The sequence below is a fragment of the Lissotriton vulgaris genome, chromosome 7 (assembly GCF_964263255.1).
Source record: "Lissotriton vulgaris chromosome 7, aLisVul1.2, whole genome shotgun sequence".
Lineage (NCBI taxonomy): Eukaryota > Metazoa > Chordata > Amphibia > Caudata > Salamandridae > Lissotriton > Lissotriton vulgaris.
The window spans coordinates 1,508,167,743-1,508,187,917 of NC_141695.1; the positions used below are offsets into that span (position 1 = coordinate 1,508,167,743).

Consider the following 20,175-nt stretch of genomic DNA (forward strand, 5'->3'; position numbering starts at 1 on the left):
TAACCTGACTAGATAGATGTGATCTGTCAGAAACAACTGAAACCACGAGACAGTGTACCGGAGGTCCTTAATCGAGGGATAAATGTTTGAATAAAATGGAGTGGTCTAACCACGTCCAGGAGCACGAGTAGGTAAACTATTCTCTCATAGTAATAAAGGAGGGGATCATCCCAGCAGCCCCGTAAAGTGGATAAAGTGTCATGCAGTAGTCTAAAGTTGGGTTGGACAGATGACAGTATTGCATTAGACTTTATAAAGCAATTATTTAACAAGAGATGTGTATATACTACGATAAAGCTGCGCGCGCTTCATAAATGGCAGCGTTTAAAATCAAGAAAAAAAATGATACAGACGAGGTGTGGTTTATGTACATTTTAATACTTCTTTAACATCTTATCACACGTTCAAAGATTTGTCATCCTAAGATTCGCAATAGAAGGCATTATTTGTCAACATCTTTTCATTTGAATAACAACATTTTGGTAATTAAGAAAACTCATGTTTACACCGAAAATATCTTTATTTGGTCACTGACTATTCCGACTATCATTAATTAATTATTTTCCTATATTGCTCTTCATACTAAGTAAGGATTATCCAGGACCGCCACTCCTGCTGCCACACCACCATCGGCATGCACTGTTGCCTTGGTACGCAGGAGATGGCCAACATCTGCGTTCAGAATCATTTCTCTACCGTGCCTAGAAGAGAAGAAACCTCAGATTACAACCATATTTAAATCATTTATGATAATCTTATATTACTTCCACCTTCCCTCATTTTACAAACACGAGGGAAGGGAAACTGTTGAACACTCCTGCATAATGGATACGTGAAGAAACTAAACTACATGTTCAAATTCTGTGCAGCTTGTTTGTGTGAGTGTTTTTAATCAGCTCTTCTTCAAAAGCAATGATCCCCCATGAGTAGAGTGGGTCATGCATATAAGGAGATAAAGGCCATCTCATCTTTTCCATAGAACTGTCATGGAATATTCTTGCCTACAGAAGTGACTTTAGGACACACCAACATAATACTCCTCAATATTCTGAAAATGTTTTCCCTACAATGCTTTCACACCAAAAAACACATTTAACTTGCCATCATCACCATGTGCCCCAACGCCCTTCTGGCCTAGACTTTGTTAACCAAATTCCCCGCAGGCACTACTTTAGCCAGATGATTCAACCGCAAAATAACCGATACACAGACTCTTCTACAACCAGAAGCCTTGCCAGACAGCCATGGCGAGGACTTCATGGTGCCTGCATTCATGCTCTTCATTCTATAGCATGGACTTACATCTTACCATGTTCCTGTTCTTCCTTCTCTCCCACACTACCCCAAATGCCTGCACCCCATCTCATCACTCATTCCTTCTCTCCCTCGCACTTTAAATCCTTTCAATGGTTGAGGTTGTGTTTGAAAACTAACAAATGCATTAAGAAAGAGCCTATTTTACCCAGCCACCCGCCAAATAGTACATACTCTGTTATTTACCCAATAGCCGGCAAAATCGTACATGATCTCTGAAGTTTAGCCGCCCACTGGCTAAACAGTAGGTACAATGTATAATTTGACCGGAGGACGGATAACTAGTGTGAATAAGGTCTTTAGCAGGCAATGAAGAAAAAAGGAGCAACAGGCAATGGTAAGGTGGTGGCCGTCTTTAATAGGGATGCAACATGTGTGAGGCGTTTGAAAACAAGTGCATATACAAGTGTACAATAGTTTGTACAAAGGTAAGTGCATGAATTAAGCTAAACTGTTTATAGATGAAAAACCTGTAAAATACATTATGAATAAAAACACTGATGTTATTTTAGTATTCAAATAAGAAGTGTAGGAATCAAACTTCTATTTCAGGAGTTTTAGGACACGGCACACAGATATTTGCGCTGCAATGCAATTTTAGGCAAAGTTTTAGGTGTGCTTGGCATTGTGGGTAAAAAATAAAGTTTACTCAATCCACGCAAGGCATGCTACTCTAGTTTTCAGAAAAAACTGGGATTGGTAGGTTTCCCAGGTGGCTGCTGACCCGGGCCCAAAAAGATCAGCCATTCATCATACAAGTATGATGATATGGGACCTAGCCTGACTCTGCTACCAATATGTATATAAACATTTTCATTCTTGCCTAAAATACAGGGATGCTTTAGTCCCCATGGAGGCAGAAAGATTGTTAGGGTCATATTGGAGGTGGAGGCTAAGCCGGGTGAGTGGGCAGGACATCCCCGCACCTTGTAGCAATAAAAACAACTCCCTGGTGTCTAGTGGGCTTTCTTTCCCTCCCATCAGTGCATATTGGAGTTAAAGACCTCTTATCTTCCCCCGAGGGGTATGGATGAGGGGTAGAAAATCTGTTATGGGGCAATTGACAGGTGGGGTTAGGCCCAAAGCCTAGGCGGGCCATCCCACCAATGTATCTTAAAAAAAATCATCCCTGTTCTCTAGTGGGCTTTCTGGGCCTGGGGTGGGGAGAGCACTACCCCTTTGCAAGAAGGCAGCTCCCCCTCATTAAATAGTCCCTGGGAATCTAGTGGGTGGAACATGGCTTAGGGATCGCCCTCCTGCAGCAATCCCCAAGCAGGGATTGTCCTCTTTCCAATGATAACTCTCCTGTCTGAATCGGTACTCTGGGGGCTGAAATAACCCCCCCCCCCAAGCACCGATGCAGTGAAAAATGAGCTGATCGGCTCCATTCACTTTTGTTGTCTCTGTAATGGTGTCAGCGTTCTGATCATTTCAAAGGAAAAAAAGCCTCTGGAGCTGGGGAAGCTCTTCCCCAGCCCCCAAAGCTGAATCCAGTAAATGGAAATCCCTCCGGTGCTCTCACAGAAGAGATTTCCTGCCTCGTGTGTGAGGACAGCCTATAGCCATCCTCAGCACAAGACAACTGGTGCGAAGGACACCAAAGAGCCCTCTTCCGCACCAAACTGGTTAAGGGGGCTGTGCTTGTTTTGTATTTCAAACCTAGGAACACAGCAGTAGTAAACAGGGAATGCAGACAGATTGGCCGTATCTGGGCCCCAGAGGAAAGGACAAGTACTTTAGGCAATTGGTGCTTGTTGGCACAGTGCTTTGGGACACTTGCAGGAGGAAAATTGAGAGACACAATAGTAAGGGTTTCTGTGGCATGGGGAAGTGAAAGCAGGATACAGGCACATAATGCATCACGTTAATTTGCAGGAGGAGTTCACTTTGTTGCCTGTGAATAATCACACTTTCTTTTCCATTCTTTTCACCTCACAGAGTTGGCTTGAGGCATAGATGCTTATTAGTTCCATATTATGAGTGCCCCCTTCATCAGTCACCCTGACATTTTGTCACCTGCACAATGGATTTTGGAAATGCTAGTTTTGATTATTAGAATGCTAAGCAGTACTTGCAGTGGGCATGGTCCTGTCTCCACTGAGACCTTATTTCTGTCTCACAGAGCTGTCTCAACAAAAGAAATATGGAAGCCAAGAGGACACCAGCCCAAAGAAACAGCAGACGATGAGTAGATTTGAACAGAAGGCCATGAACAGAAGGCCATGAAAAGAAGGCCATGAACTGTAATGCCACAGAGGGCTAGGAAAGCTTGAATGCAAAGAACAGGACCACAGGGATAAGGACGAACAGGAGAAGGTAGACAGACCAGGAGACCAATGGGAAAAAGGACAGGAAGGCCAAGACCATGAAGATCAGATCAAGGAGGACCAAGGGGCCAGAAGTGAATGGACCAGGAAGACCACAGCCAGAAAGCAGGAACTGGAAACCCTTGATTAGAATGACATGGGGAATATGAAAGAACAGGAAGTCTAGATCCAATAGGACCAGTATCAAAAGGTCCATGAAGGTCATACTCAGGGGGATCCTAAACCAGGGAGGACCAGTGCCAGAGGGATGAGGAAGACCAGACATAGGAGGACTATTATAGAGGGGACAAGGGTCAGATAGACATGACCAAGATTGTACAGGAAAACCAGGAGGACTAGAAGGACTGGGAAGGGGCATGGGACTAGGCGGTCTAAGGAAACTAAGAGCAGAGGGAACAACACCAGAAGACTCAATACATGAGGAGTTGGCAAAGTAGTACTGGAACTAAGGCCAGGACTACATGGAGCAGGAGAACCAGAAGCAGAAGGATTAGGAACAGGAAAACCAAAGAAGGTAAACCAGAGGAGCAGAACTAGGAAGACTGATGGTCAAGAATCAGGGTGAGGGGGATGAAAATGTCCAGGACAGAGAGCATGTGAAGCAGGAGGCCCAGGACATAAAGGACTCAATCAATCAATTATGGGTTCATAAAGCGCAACTTCTCACTCGAAAGGGTCTCAAGGCGCTGAGGGGGAGGCGCGCAGCTCCTGATTGATCATGGTGATTCTCCGAAGAGTCTTGAGGTCCTCAGTTTAGGTGTCGGTCGGAGGCGGAGAGGGATGGTGTTCCATGCCTTGGCCGCGAGGAGGAAGAAGGAGAGTTATCTTGTTCTGGACTTCTTGATGCATGGTACAGTCACAAGGGAGAGCTGTGCTGAGTGGAGGGATCTTTGGGGTGCGTGAAACAAGAGGCAGTGGTTCATGTAGGCAGGTCCGTTGTTGTTGAGGGCCTTGTGGGCATGGGCGAGAAGTTTGAAGGTGATTCTTTTCTTAACGGGGAGCCAGTGTAGTGACCGTAGGTGTTGGCCGATGTGGCAGTGGCGCAGTAGGTTGAGGACTAGTTTGGCAGATGCGTTCTGGACATGCTGGAGTTTGTGGGTGAGGTTCTTGTTGATCCTGACAGAGTGTGTTGCTTTAGTCTAGTCTGCTGCTGATGAGGGTGTGGGTGACGGTTTTCCTGTGTTTGAGAGGAATCAAGTTGAAGGAGTAGGTGGAGGGTGTGGTAGCAGGAGGAGGTGAGTGCATTGATATGGCAGTCCATTTTGAGTTCAGAGCCCAGGATGATTCCGAGGTTGCGTGCGTGGTCTGTGAGGTAGGGAGGGTTCCCAAGGGCGGGAACCCTCGTTCAGAAGCGGTCGCTCCCCACACGCTCCCTGGTCACTTGGTATCGTAGCGCTATTGTGCTCATTGCTGCCATTAACCAATTTGCGCATTACCCTCATTGCTTGTATTATTGTTTGTGGCTGACTGATATCGTAGCGCTATATTGCTTTGCTCGCACTGCTTTTGTAATTATTTGTGCCTGATTGTGCCGGTGCATCTGCCCATATCTTAGCGACATCCCAGACTGTGCCCCAATCTCGTCCTGTTTCACTTTTGTTTTTGCTGCCATTTTGTTGTTGTGCCTCCTAGCCCGTCTCTCCACCCTGCTCCTGCCTCCCAGCTGCTCCTCCCTCCCACAGATAGCTAAGGATCGTCCCGTTTGTCTCAGCGCTGTGACCATCCTGACTCGTTCAGAATTGGTCGCTCCCCACACGCTCCCTGGTCACTTGGTATTGTAGCGCTATTGTGCTCATTGCTGCCATTAACCAATGTGCGCATTGCCCTCATTGCCTGTATTATCATTTGTGGCTGACTGGTATCGTAGCGCTATATTGCATTGCCCACATTGCTTGCATTATTGTTTGTGGCTGACTCATATCGTAGCGCTATATTGCATTGCTCGCACTGCTTTTGTAATCATTTGTGCCTGATTGTGCCGGTGCCTCTGCCCATATCTTAGCGACATCCCAGACTGTGCCCCAATCTCGTCCTGTTTCACTTTTGTTTTTGCTGCCATTTTGTTGTTGTGCCTCCTAGCCCGTCTCTCCACCCCGCTCCCGCCTCCCAGCTGCTCCTCCCTCGTTCCGCCCCCCTCCACTCTCCACTTATGACAGATGCATTTGCGCGCAGTGGACGCGCCCTATGCGCGCCGAAGGCTCGCCAAAGGTAAGCCCGTCTACGCCCGTCTGCGCCCGGACCGCACCCAGCGCCAGATCCCCTGGTCCCCGCACAATCCACTCCACCCGCATAACGTACGACGCCGCAACCCTCTCTGCACTCAACACAGGACGTCTCCCAGACTGCTACCAAGCTGCCCCAGGAAACACCCATGGACCCTTCACCTGCCACTCCTGCAAGTTAGACTGCATCAGGACCCACACCAAATCCACATACGCCAAACAGAACTCCGACACTAATCACCTGAAGTGCATCCTGCTCAACACCCACTCGGTCCACAAACACGCCACTGAACTATGGAACTTACTAGACACCACAACGCCGGACGTCGCCTTTCTTACAGGAACCTGGATGAACGCCTCATCAGCGCCCGACATCGCCATAGCCATCCCGGACGGCTACAAGATCATCCGAAAGGACCGCATCAACCAAACAGGAGGAGGCATCGCCATCGTCCATAAAAACACTAGCCGCATCACGACCAGTTCAGACGACAACCTCGCAACCGCCGAACACCTTCACTCCCAGATTCACACCGACCCTAAGACCACACTCAGAGGCACCCTCATCTACAGACCCCCAGGACCCCGCACACAATTCAGCGAAGACATCGCAGACTTCATCAGACCACACGCCCTCCCCTCCGAGGACTACATTCTACTAGGAGACCTCAACTTCCACCTGGAAAAGAACAACGACAGCAACACCACCACCCTTCTGGACAACCTCGCCAATCTCGGACTCAAACAACTGGTAAACACCCCCACCCACTACGCCGGACACACGCTCGACCCAATCTTCTCCTCTAGCAAGTACATCTCCTTCAATCACGCCACAGGACTCCATTGGACGGACCACAGCTGCGTTCACTTCAACTACAAAAAAAACACGACCCACCACCACCCACAACCAATCCCCCGCAGAAACTGAAACAAAATTACCACCGACTAGCTCTTCACATCGCTTTACCAAAACCCCCCCGCCAAATCATTGGACCCAAATCAAGCAGCCATCAACCTCACACAATGGATCACTCACAGCGCAGACGAATTAGCACCCTTGAAAAACCATCTAACCAAGCAAGGTAGCAAAAAAGCCCCCTGGTTCAATGACCTTAAAAAATCCAAAAAGATCTGCCGCACCCTCGAGAAAGCCTGGCAAAAAAACCCAACCACTGACAACATGACCACCTTCAAGAACGCCACCCGCAAACACCACCAGCTGATCCGATCCACCAAGAAATCAGCATTTAAAGATCGACTCGACAACAACGCCCACAACAGCAAGGAACTATTCAACATCGACAAAGAATTTACCAACCCCACGGCTGACACCAACGACATCACTCCCTCTCAGGACCTCTGCGACTCTCTAGCCTCGTTCTTCCACAACAAAATCGCTGACATACATAACTGCTTTGGCGACCAGTCCACCCCCTCACCTCCAAACCAAAGCCCCCCTCCGACATCCTTTCGCCTGGAACCCAATCAGCACTGAAGACACCATCCGCTTGATGAACTCCATCCACTCCGGATCGCCAACCGACCCATGTCCCCACCACATCTTCAACAAAGCAGACTCCATCATCGCACCCCATCTCCGAGATGTTATCAACTTCTCCCTCAACACTGCTACCTTCCCGGAAAGCTGGAAACATGCCGAACTCAGCGCTCTCCTGAAGAAACCCACAGCAGACCCCACCGAACTTAAGAACTACCGCTCCATTTCGCTCCTCCCATTCCCTGCCAAAGTCATTGAGAAAACCGTCAACAGTCAGCTCGCTGCCTTCCTCGAATCTAACGGCTCCCTCGACCCATCACAGTCCGGCTTCCGAGCCAAACACAGCACCGAGACTGCCCTAATCGCAGCCACAGACGACATTCGAACACTACTTGACAACGGAGAAACAGCTGCCCTCATCCTACTGGACCTCTCCGCAGCCTTCGACACAGTCTGCCATAGCACCCTGATACAACGCCTCAGCAACGTCGGGATACAAGGAAAAGCACTGGACTGGATCATCTCGTTCTTCGCAGGAAGAACCCAGAAAGTCCGCCTCCCCCCTTTCAGATCGGAGGCCACTGAAGTCATCTGCGGCGTACCACAAGGATCTTCACTCAGTCCCACCCTCTTCAACGTATACATGAGTCCCCTCGCATCTATCGTGCGCCAACACAACCTCAACATCATCTCCTAAGTAGACGACACCCAGCTGATCCTCTCCCTCACCAAAGACCCAAACACCGCCAAAACCAACCTACACGAAGGGATGCAAGAAGTAGCCGAGTGGATGAAGAACAGACTTTTAAAACTGAATTCGGACGAAACGGAAGTCCTCATCTTAGGATCATCCCCCTCCGCTTGGGACGACTCAAGGTGGCCACCGGCCCTGGGCATCGCACCCAAACCAACGGACCACGCACGTAACCTGGGCTTCCTCCTGGACTCCTCCCTCTCGTTGACCAGACAAATCAACGCCATCTCATCATCATGCTTTAACAGCCTACGTATGCTCAAAAAAATCTTCCGCTGGATCCCGACCGAAACAAGAAAGACGGTCACCCAAGCACTTGTCACAAGCCGACTGGACTACGGAAACACCCTTTACGCCGGAACAACAGCCAAATTACAGAAAAAACTCCAACGCATTCAGAACGCCTAGCCAGACTTATCCTAGACATCCCCCGCCAAGTTCACATATCCGGTCACCTGAGAGACCTCCACTGGCTCCCCGTCAACAAGAGAATAACGTTCCGTCTACTCACCCACGCACACAAAGCCCTCTACGACCTAGGATCCAAATACCTCAACACGCGCCTGACTTTCTACTCCCCCACCCGCCAACTACGATCGTCCAATCAAGCCCTCGCCGCGATTCCACGCATCCAAAGATCCACCATGGGAGGAAGATCCTTCTCCCACTTAGCGGCCAAGACCTGGAACTCTCTCCCCACGCACCTCCGCCTTACACAGAACCACCTCTCCTTCAGAAAACAACTCAAAACTTGGATATTTGATAAGTAATGTTACACCCTCCCCCTCCCCCACCCCCACCCCCCCCCTCCCTCAAGCACCTTGAGACCCTCTGGGTGAGTAGTGTGCTAAACAAATTCTAACTTGACTTGACTTTCCAGGCATCGAGGAGTGGGCCCATGATGAGCACATGTGTTTTGTTCGTGTTGAGTAGTAGGCAATTGTTCTTCATTCACCTGGCGACTGCTTTCATTCCTTCTTAGAAGTTGTGTTTGGAGATGCTGGGTTCGTTGGATAGGGAGAGGATGAGTTGGGTGTCGTCAGCGTACGATACGATGTTGAGACCGTGTGATCTGATCTGACGATGGATTCGAGTGGAGCCATGTAGACTTTGAAAAAGGGCAGCTGATGGAGGATCCTTGGGGGACTCAGCAGGTGGTCGTTGTGAGTTCCGAGAGGAAAGGATCCAGTCGAAGGCATTGTTCTGGATTCCTGCGTCGTGGAGTCATCTGGCTAGGGTGCGGTGTGAGACTGTGTCAAAAGCGGCAGAGAGGTCCAGGAGGATGAGGGCCATAGTCTCTCCTCTATCAAGGAGGGAGCGGATGCGGATGTCGTCCGTCGCGGCGAGAAGGGCTGGGTACAGGTGTACATGGAAATGATGACCTGACAGATGAGGAAATACGGGGTCAGGACGTTGAAGGCTAGCATGAACCGGATGTGAGAGAGACGACCAATTTGGAAACGAAGAGAGACGTTGCAAAACACCCGGGGAAGAGAGGAACGCGCTGGGCCGACGTTTGTGAGCACTCGTGATTGAGTAAAAGGAAAATCTAAGAAGCGCTTGAAGCGCTAGCTAAATGCTGTAGTCGGGAGAGATATATACCATATACCATCTAATTACCGGCCACGCAATAGTTCCATTAATTGGATTGACAGCGAGCACAGTATATATAAAAAAGAGCCCATGAAAGAATTTGAGAAGCATATCCGACTCTATAACCCGATGGATTGTGAATAGCCCTAGTCCTGAAGAGGCCAGAATTGATTGGCTGAAACGCGTCGACTATAAAGAGACAGCAGATATATATAAATATTTTTGATTAATTTAAATAATGTGTTGAGGGATCTTTAAGACATGGGGTATAAATAAGTTCCACCTATTTGTTTTCCTCACATGAGTCTGCTTGATCTCGATAGGAATGTCTGTTTTATGTTTTTGGTGAGACATCCTAACTCGAAACGAAGGGCTTCTATTCTATTGTATGTATGTAAAAAATTACTTGTATATACAAACGTGTTTTGAAATCAGAAACAAGAGATATATAAACTTTCTTATTTGAAAAAATAAAAATCATTCAGTAATAATCTTTGACGTGTCTGTGGGTCATGACGAGACAGGAGACTATAAAAGATATAAATAAACTTAGTGTGGTCACAGTGATATAAACACTAAATAGGGAGTACTTTTTCTTTATTCCTTATTATTCCAATTCAAAATACATACCGTATAACCAAGGTACCAATTTCTTATTTGAGTCTTTATTACCCAGGTACCGTTTGGTCTAATGGGTTTCCCCTGTCATACATAGGGTTCGTTGGATAGGGAGAGGATGAGTTGGGTGTCGTCAGCGTACGATACGATGTTGAGACCGTGTGATCTGACGATGGATTCGAGTGGAGCCATGTAGACTTTGAAAAAGGGCAGCTGATGGAGGATCCTTGGGGGACTCAGCAGGTGGTCGTTGTGAGTTCCGAGAGGAAAGGATCCAGTCGAAGGCATTGTTCTGGATTCCTGCGTCGTGGAGTCAGCTGGCTAGGGTGCGGTGTGAGACTGTGTCAAAAGCGGCAGAGAGGTCCAGGAGGATGAGGGCCATAGTCTCTCCTCTATCAAGGAGGGAGCGGATGCGGATGTCGTCCGTCGCGGCGAGAAGGGCTGGGTACAGGTGTACATGGAAATGATGACCTGACAGGTGAGGAAATACGGGGTCAGGACGTTGAAGGCTAGCATGAACCGGATGTCAAGGACCATCAGAAATATGAAAGGTTATGAATTTTTGTGGTATACCAGGACAAGGTATTGCAGAACTACGAGGACAAAGAGCAGCAGGACCAGGGTCAGGAGGATCAGGGCCAAACTGTAGAGAAGTACGAAGATCATAACCTGGAAGGTAATGGCCAGCAGTACCAGGAAACCAGGATAAGCAGGACAGGAACTAGGAGGACCAGTATCAAGGGCAACCAGAAGAGCAGAGCAAGGAGGGCTAGATGAACGAAAAGGATCATGACCAAGAGGATTTTAAACAGGGCTAAGTAGGCTATGATGATCAGAACTTAGAGGACCAGGGCTCAGATTACCATGGGAAACAGAGCAAGGGGACTGCTGGGCGGTCAAAGAATGAGAACGTGGATAAAAAGAGCTAGGATAACGGCTGCAGTACCAGTAGGACTAGGAGTACCAGGAGGAGCAAAACATTTGAAACCAGGAGGATAAAGACTAAGAGGGCCAGGAGGAGAGGTCAGATGGACCAGGACCTGCAGTACCAAGGCTATAAGGTTCAGGGTGAGAAGAAACATGACAAGGTGACCAGGGCCAAAAGAACTAGAAAGGAACAGAACCAGATGGCCAACCGTGGGGGAACCAAGAAGGGCCAGGATGGCCAAAAGCCATGCTTTATGATAACAAGCACATTAGGCCAAGCACGGGGATGATCAGGACCAAGGAGACCAAGGCTATGATGGTTGGTGAACGAGGTCCATGAGAAATAAGCCCAAGGGAAACCCAACTAGAACCACCAGGACCAAGAGGATCAGGGCCAATGGGCATATATTCTAGAGAAGAACAAGAACTATGAAAACTAGAAAAGCACAAACATGGCCAAGAGCACCAGAGAGGTGAGACTAGGGACACATGCAACCAGAGCCAGAAGGAAAAGGATCAGGAAACAAAAGACTAGGAAGGACAGGAAGAACAGGACCTTAAGTACCAGTACCAGGACCAGGACGACAACAAATGCCACAGTAAAACTAAGGGGACTGGACCTGGATGTCCAGAAGGACCAGGAACAACGTGAGGCCCTGAAGGACCAGCAACTGATGTAGTAGAGATTTGATGAGCTGGGTGAGAAGTATCAGAATGATCAAATCAAGGGGCAAGGGTCAAGAGGATCAGGAAAGGAAAAAGCAAGGAAAAGGGGGCCTGAAAGGAACAGGATGGCCACAAGGACGAGAATCAAGAGGATTAGGCATGCAAAGACCCGAAGAAGGAGGGCCTGAAACAAAAAGATCAAGTCTAGTGGCCATGAAACCAGGAATAAAACACAAACAGTGAAGATCAGAAATAGGAATAGTTCCAGGCAAGCCAGACAGAGTGAGGAAGACCAGGAGAACAGGACCTGGAGAATCAGAAGGGGATGGCTAGGCAACCAGCAGGACAAGAGGTAAGAGGACCAGGGCAAAGAGGACCAGGGGGACCACAACCAAGGGGAAAAGGAAGTTCAAGTAACATAGTCTAAGGAGTATCAGAACTTGGAATACCAGGAAAAAAGAAGACCAGGACAAGAAGGAAAAGGAGGACGAGGACAAGAAGGAAAAGGAGGACCAGGACAAGGAGGGCCAAGATGTCAGAAGCCAGGATGACACAAGCTGGGTAGCTAAGAACAAGATGACCTGAACAAGGAGGATCAAGACTAAGTGGACAAGTTAGTGAAGAATTAGGAATACAAGGAGCAGGAGGACCAGGGCCAATAGCATCATGACAAGTTGGGGGAGGACCAGGAGAACTTGCCGGACAGGAGCAGAACAACTAGAGCCATTGAGACCAGAGACCAGATTGGGAAGGATTAGGTATTCCGGAAGGATCAGATTTTCCAGACCAGGAACTGGTTTAAGTGGAACAGAGGGCGACCACCAGGAGGTCCAGGACCTGAAGTACAAAGTGGAGCAGAAGCAGCAGCGGCTCCAAACCTATGGTGGAGGAGCACCCCCGCCTCACCCCACATTTATTATTTTATTTTTGCTCTCAGAGCCGAGGCTTGGGGGGCGGGCCATGGGGATGACAGGCAAGAGGGGGAGTGGTAGGTGAACTGATATCAGTGCCCACTGACAGTTTGGATGGCCAAACCGTCAAGCGTGTGAAGCTCTCTCCGACCCCAGGTGCACTGCCGGGTTGGAGAGAGCAGGCACAGGCTCCCAGTTTACCGGGAGCGCAAATCGACGGAACTCAGGCCAATCCTCGTACTGCTATTATGCTGCTAGAAGCAGTGTCAGAATTGGCTGCAGTGGTCTATGCGTGGCTGTGCCTGCAGTGGACAGGACTGCAATTCAGTGATTCTGCAGGAAAGGGTTTTTTTTTTTGGTCTCTTCATCCATCTTTCCATCCCCCCTCCACCCCCTGCCCCGCCACTCTATTGAGACACCAGCCACTACTGAGCAAGAGTATCAAGAACTGGAGTATCAGAATCAGGCTGGCAAGTGTCAGGACAATCAGAGCCACTAGGACCAATGAGACCAGACCAGGACTAAAATCAGCAAGACTGTCTCTTGTTAAAGGTGATGCAGTTTCTAAGCAGGGCTAGAATTTTGTTTGCCTGATAATTGCTCAGAAAGGCTGAAGGTGGCCAGGTGCTGAGATCTCACGATTCATTGTGTCCTTGTTTTGAATACTACTTCTTTAAGCCAGCACTATTGCTACTGCTGTGAGAGCCATCACCTAGCACATAGGCTGTGTCTGAATTACAGCCATAAAATGACATTTAAAGAGAATCACCTCAAATCATTTCAGAACCCTCAGAAGGGTGTCCACATTCTGTCTGGAAAACAAATATAAAAGTGGAACTGATTAAATGAAATGATACAAATGATCCAACAGTAGGTCAAAAGAATCAAGGTAATAAAATGTCAGTTCAGTCTCTTATTTCTCACAATATTTGCAAAGAAGTCACTGAATAAAATATCTCTGAGAGTTTTTTTGATTTTGACTTTGATGCTTATTATCTTACTCTGATTTACTGGTTACATTCCTTCATATTCCAATAACATTCAGAATAAGGATAGTCCCATTTCTTTGCTCAAAGCTCCTCGATGGAAAACTTCCTCTGGTGGCCTGACAGAGTTGGAGGTCGCTGGAGGACGGACTTTATAACATTGTCCATCCTTTTTATGTTAAAACCTTTCTGTGGGTGAGAGGAAAAAAATGACACCACCAAGCTGGAAAAAACTCTCCGCGTGTGGGGGCCAATCGTTTTTTGTTTTGCAAAAACAAACTCCGGCTTTGGGAGTTTTTTATTTTAAAACAAAAAACATTTTAAAAGTTTGTCAGACTGCTGGCTTGCTGTCACTTCTAATCGTATAGTCTATCCAAATTTGTATGTGTAGGCAGGAAAAACCATTATAGCAGTTCCTGTAAATGAAGAGAGCTGTTCACAGGTCCTATGGACAACTCTAAATTTGGCGGCATAGGTCCCACAGAATGGCATAGGTATTGTTCTCAGACATTCTGATAGTGTTAAATTTGTCTGCCAAACTCTAAATCAGGCCAATAGGTTTTCTTCCATCAGTCAGGAGATTGTATTAAAGCCTCTCAATTATACTGCATTGGTGATGTCATAGGGGGCCCTATTCAATTGTTTCTATTTTGATTAAATCTCCCTAAATATCAGATGGCACCACGTCACTGAGATACATTTCCAGATCTGACCTTTGCTTTTACAAATCATTGTTTTCAGGTGTTTTAGTCTGACTTGTTAAATTAAACTGGAGTAGAATGTATAATTCCAGAATGCACTGATACGCTTCAGAAAAAGAAGCGTTCTGAGCATTTTAGTAATTTTATATCTGTTCCTAGTACATTCCCATGGCTTTGTTACTAAGAACGAGTACTTAGTTGTAGAAGAGTAAATAGTTTGAACTAGTCTTGCAAAGATTTCAATCATCTTTATTATTAGCTACCTCTGCAGATAAACTTAAAAGAGTAGGAAGGAGCATATATGGAGCACGAGAAAGCTCTATAAAGGGCCTCCCAAATCGCTTTGCAATGGAGTGGCATTCTTTGCCATGTCTTTCTAAATAACTTGGAAACATTTGAACATTTAGGACTTTTAGACCTAAATGTAGGGGTGTGTGTAACTTCCATACACACCGCAAGGAGTGTAACCCAGCATTTAGAGTTATTTTCTTACAGCAAAATACACCCTCACATCCAAAATAAACTGAAGGTGCATTTGGTGCTGAGAAAATAGTGAAAATTGCCACAGAACGTGAACAGCAGCAGCTGCTCATACTTGCTAAGTTTGTTTTTTCCTGTGCTCCTGAGGTAGGATTTTCCCTCAAAATTAATTTTAATTATGTGAGTGAACGTAATCCTGTAATTTTCAGTAAATTCGTAATGCAAGAGTAATGCAGAAATACCTAAATTACTCTGATTACTTATGTTATGTTATTGGAATTTATAAGAAGCGCATGATTACCCATGGGTGTCCTGGCACTGAGCTAAGCCTAAACATAAGTCGATGCGATCAGAGAGAGAATAGCCAGATCTTCAGGCCTCTTCTGAAGGAGAGCAGATTGGCAGCATTCCTCAGGTGGAACCGCAACTCGTTCCACGCCTTGGATGTGCAGGTGATAAAACTCCTCCCTCCCCAGCCGGTTTTCTTGAAGGTCGGTGTTTGGACAAGTTTAGCACCCAGGGATCGTAGCGCCCTACTGGGGGTGTACCATTTAAACCTCTGCCTCAAGTGGTCAGGGCCAATATTATTAAGGGCTTTGAAGGCTATACAGAGGGCCTTAAAACGAACCCTCTGTTTCACCAGAAGCCAGTGTAACCGAGTTAGTTCTGTTTGGACTGAAACAAATTTGGGTATACCGGACAATAGTCTGGCTGCAGCATTTTGAACAATCTGAAGCCTACTAAGAAGTTGTTTCTGGGCATTCAGATAGATGCTATTGCAATAATCAAGGCATGACAGTACAAGAACTGTGACTATCGTCCTAAAAGTGCCATCCGAGAGATAAGGTTTTATTTTTCTTAAGACTTGCAAAATCAAGAAGCAAGAGGAAAGAACTGAACTGATGTGGGCACAGAAAGTCAGTTTATTGTCCACTATTACACCTAGGTTTTTCACTTTAGGACTTGGGGAAGGATGGTTTCCCATATCTGTTGGCCACCAATCTGGGGTCCATACGTGAGGGTTATTTCCAAATACAATCACCTCCGTTTTATTGGAGTTCAGTTTTAAACAATTTGCCGACATCCAGTTTGCAATAGCCTTCATGCAGTCATGGAAGCGAACTCCTGTTTCTTTTACCTGACCGTCCTTGAAGGATAGTACAATCTGAGTATCGTCGGCGTAGGAGGTCAACTGAAAACCAAACTATCTAATCAAGGCTGCCAGGGATGTCACATAGATATTAAAGAGCGTGGGGCTCGGTGACGACCCCTGTGGCACCCCGCAAGGAAGGCTGAAAGGCTGAGATTTGTTATTATCTAGATCGACCGTTTGTGATCTCCCTGATAAAAAGGAGTGAAGGAGGTTCCAAGCGACCCCTTGCACCCCCACCCCCAACAACCGCTCCATCAAAACTTTATGGTGCACCGTGTCAAAGGCTGCTTAGAGATCTAACATTATGAGTATAGCCTTCCCACCACAGTCCAAAGCCTCCCTTACCTCCTCACAAGATTTGATAAGGGCCGATTCGGTGCTATGGTCAGCTCTGAAGCCATATTGGGTGGGATCAAGTACGTTATTGCCATGAAAAAAGCTATTAAGCTGTACATTCATGGCCTTTTCAGTAATTTTTGCGGGCAGGGGGAGTTGCGAAATAGGCCGATAATTCTCAGGGTCTGTAGGATCCGAAGTAGGCTTCTTTAAAAGGGGGAGTATCGAAGTCTTCTTGCAAGTAATATGAAAAAAATCCCGGAAGTGAATATATTATTAATCAAAGGGTTCAAAACCGAACAAATCACTTCCAAAATGGATTTAAGTATTGGGACCAGACAAGGGTCAGTAGGACACCCTGAGCGAGCGGAAGACAACAATGTAACCGTTTCTTCAAGCCCTAGAGGGGTGAAATGATCAAAAGCATATCCTGAAATTAAATCATTCGGCTAGGACTCACTGGGCAGAGATCCGACCCTTTCAACAGGGGACTAAATGAAGAAAATATTGCCTCCACCTTTTGTTGAAAGAAAGTGGCCAGATTGTCACAAAGTTCAGGACTACTGACATTTTTAACGATGTGAGGAGAAGATAAGCTTTTCACCGTTTTAAAGAGTTCTTTGGGGTTGGACATGGCTTGAAGAATTTCATAAAAAAAAAAAATCTTCTTTGTTTCCAGCGAGAAGTCTTCACACTGTTTTAAGCTGCATTTATAATTCACGTTGTCAACAGTACCATAGCCCCTCCTTCAGGCTCTTTCAAGTTTTTTACAGGCCAGTTTCTGGCATTTAAGCTGGTCAGAATACCAGCGGGCCGAATGATTAGCTCTCTTAGGGGTCCACTTTATCATTGGAACCAATTTTTTACACGCTTTATCAAGCCAATCAGTGTAGTCATTAGTAGCTTTGTCAGTATCACACGGGGGGGAGGTAAAGTATTCTTGAGTTCCTCCTCCAGTTGTACCCTATCTAGGTCTTTCCATGCTCTTTTTTTCCACCAACTTAAATGGAGCCCTCTCTGTTTTAGGAACTAAAGGTTCCTTAAACCCGAATATAATGGCACTGTGGTTAGACCAGGCCAGAGGAAGGAACTCCAGACAGGATACATTAGAGTTGTTAGAGAATATCCCATCTAAAGTGTGACCTTTAAGATGTGTAGGACCAGCTACCAATTGTTTAAGATCCCCGGCTTCCCTTATTTTGTTCAAAAGTTAAAATCGCCCAAGACCGTGAGGGAATCTAGACACAGACCATCCTCAAGTAATGTACCTATTGTTTCCAAAAAACCCATTCGCGGCCCCGGAGGTTGATACAGAAGTAGCCCTTTGAAGATACTATGATGCTCAAAATTGAGATTAATAAAAAGGGCTTCACAGAAGGAATTAGAAGCCGGATGGAAGACTGGATTTAATGAATTGTGGTAAATAACCACTAAACCCCCCCTTTCTCCAAAGGTCTATCTAAGTAAAAGCAGGAGAAACCTGGGGGAGTAGCCTTTGTTAGGTCTGGACCGGACGCTTAGTCAGTCCAAGATTCCGTAATAAAAGCAACTTTAATGCTATGAGCTTCTAAAAAAAGGGCACATTCAGAGCTATGTTTAACTAGGGACCTTGCATTAAAAAGCGAACACTTAATATTGGCTCTAGAGTCATTACTTGGACCAACGTGAAATTTATCATGCAAACTGTGGACTTGTTGATCAAGGATAATAGGCATAGGCACGCCGCATTTGCCGCATACCCCAAGTGAACCCTTGACTCCCATCGCACAGGCATGCTTAGGGCAATTAACCATACCCCCTATTGGCCTGAGCTTTGCAAGCTGCTGCTTTGAGTATTTCTTGACATCTGAGTTCTCACGAACAGGGGGACTGGCCCTGAGCCTGGAACGAGCGTGGACGGGCGTAGATGGGCATGCCTTAGGCGCGCCCGCTGCGTGCACCGCTGCGCGCCCACGTCATCATGCCTCTTAAATAGGCAGCGTGGAACGACTGGAGCGCTACCCGGCATGCAACCTAATATGGCCACCCAAGAATGAGCAAAAGAGCAAAATCCCCCAAAAGTACCCCACGTACAAAGCACACACTATTAAAAAGATTTAAAAGAACAATTAGCTCAAATGAGAAGCGTCTTCAATATTTGAAAAAAAAAAACAGTCGGGCATTGAACGCAACTCCGACACCAGTTTAAGCAAAGCAGCGCGTCCACGTCATCATGCCTCTTAAATAGGCAGCGTGGAACGACTGGAGCGCTACACGGCCTGCAACCTAATATGGCCACCCAAGAACGAGCAAAAGTGCAAATAAGCAGCAAAATACCCACAAAATACCCCATGTACAAAGCACACTCAAATGAGAAGCGTCTTCAATATTTGTAAAAAATCGGTCAGGCATTGAACGCAGCTCCAACACCGCTTTGAGCATAGTTAAATGTTTGCCCAGGCAAAGCTATAAGTTAGTGCTTTCATGTAGGCCAGTAGTAGTACTAAGGGCCTCAAGTCGTAAAATGAGAGGGGTTGTGACCACACAAGTGCCTATCATCAACTCATAAAAGGACTTTTGTGTTATTTTCTGAATTGAAACTTGGAGTGGTTATGAACAGCCCCCCTCCAATACAATTATGAAAGTAATTTATTGATAGTTTACATCTTCAATTGCTGCCACAAACTACTGATGAGCTAACAACCTCTTAGTTGGGGTAGTAACTATTTTGCAAAGGGGAAGGGGTTCCCTTAGGAGCGTTTTCCTCTTGGGAATGATGTTGGCATATGTAGGGCAAAGAAGTACTCCAAAACAGAAAACATTTGAAAAAAAAAAAACAGCACTGGTACTTTCAAAGAGAACTGCTGCTTTAATAAAAAAAAAGTTGCACTCATAGGGATGGTGGTTTGCTGTCCTTTGCAGGCCACCACCCCCAGTAATTTCAGCCAAACACAGAGGGTCGCAAACTGGCACTTGCCTCACAAATCTTAATCAAACAGGTTATTCTGGAACCCCCTGCAATTAAGTATTTTGTGAACCAACCTAACAGTTCATATGTTGGTGTCAGGGGGTTCCTACCTGCCACGACTCTGCTACTGATGTTTGTCCCTCTTCGTTTCCGCCTCGGCGCACACAGGATGTTCGTACACCTTCCACGGCCGCCTGGGCTTACCCGGAGGCGGGGCCTTCATCAGTGACGTCATTCCCTGATGTCCAATCATCACCTACGACGGCGCTGATAACGCGAGGTTTCGAACAGGAGGGCGCGAACGCCGGAGCAGCACAGGAAGCATCGGACGTCTTCGCCGCTGGACGGAAGGAACCCGGAACCGGATTGCTGAGGGAGACCGAAGCAGGAGACGAGGAGAGACCGCCAGCAGTACAGCCAGGAGGCCAACGGAATCAAGCTCCGCCCAGCCACACTTCACCTGGAGAAGTGTGGCACCGCAAGGTACGGGCTCGTATACAGGGACTCTTTCAGTCAGAGGGAGGGAACGGGTAAAGGGCGGTTGGGTGGATAAGGGACGGGAGTGCATAGAGTGCCGGCCCCATTAAGGAAATACAACAACCGGTGATGGTCCCTGGTGATCCCCCTCACGTCCTTTCCCCACCCCTCACGTGTGTCAGATAAACAACGCAGTCCAGTAATGTGGCGTATTCTTTCTTTCTTTCCATTTCTGCACAACGCCCCTTGAGAGTGAGAAGACCTT

At 46.9% G+C, this 20,175-nt stretch overlaps 1 protein-coding gene across 2 annotated transcripts in view; it reads right to left on the minus strand.

Moving 5' to 3' along the window:
- Positions 1-359: 359 nt before the first annotated feature.
- GSS (glutathione synthetase) overlaps positions 360-20,175 on the minus strand; it is a 673,748-nt gene continuing 653,932 nt past the window's right edge. For both annotated transcript variants that reach the window (XM_086932359.1, XM_086932360.1), the window contains exon 13: positions 360-701. In XM_086932359.1, the coding sequence (XP_086788485.1) occupies positions 578-701 (124 nt within the window). In that variant the 3' untranslated portion in view covers positions 360-577. The remainder of the gene's footprint in view (positions 702-20,175) is intronic.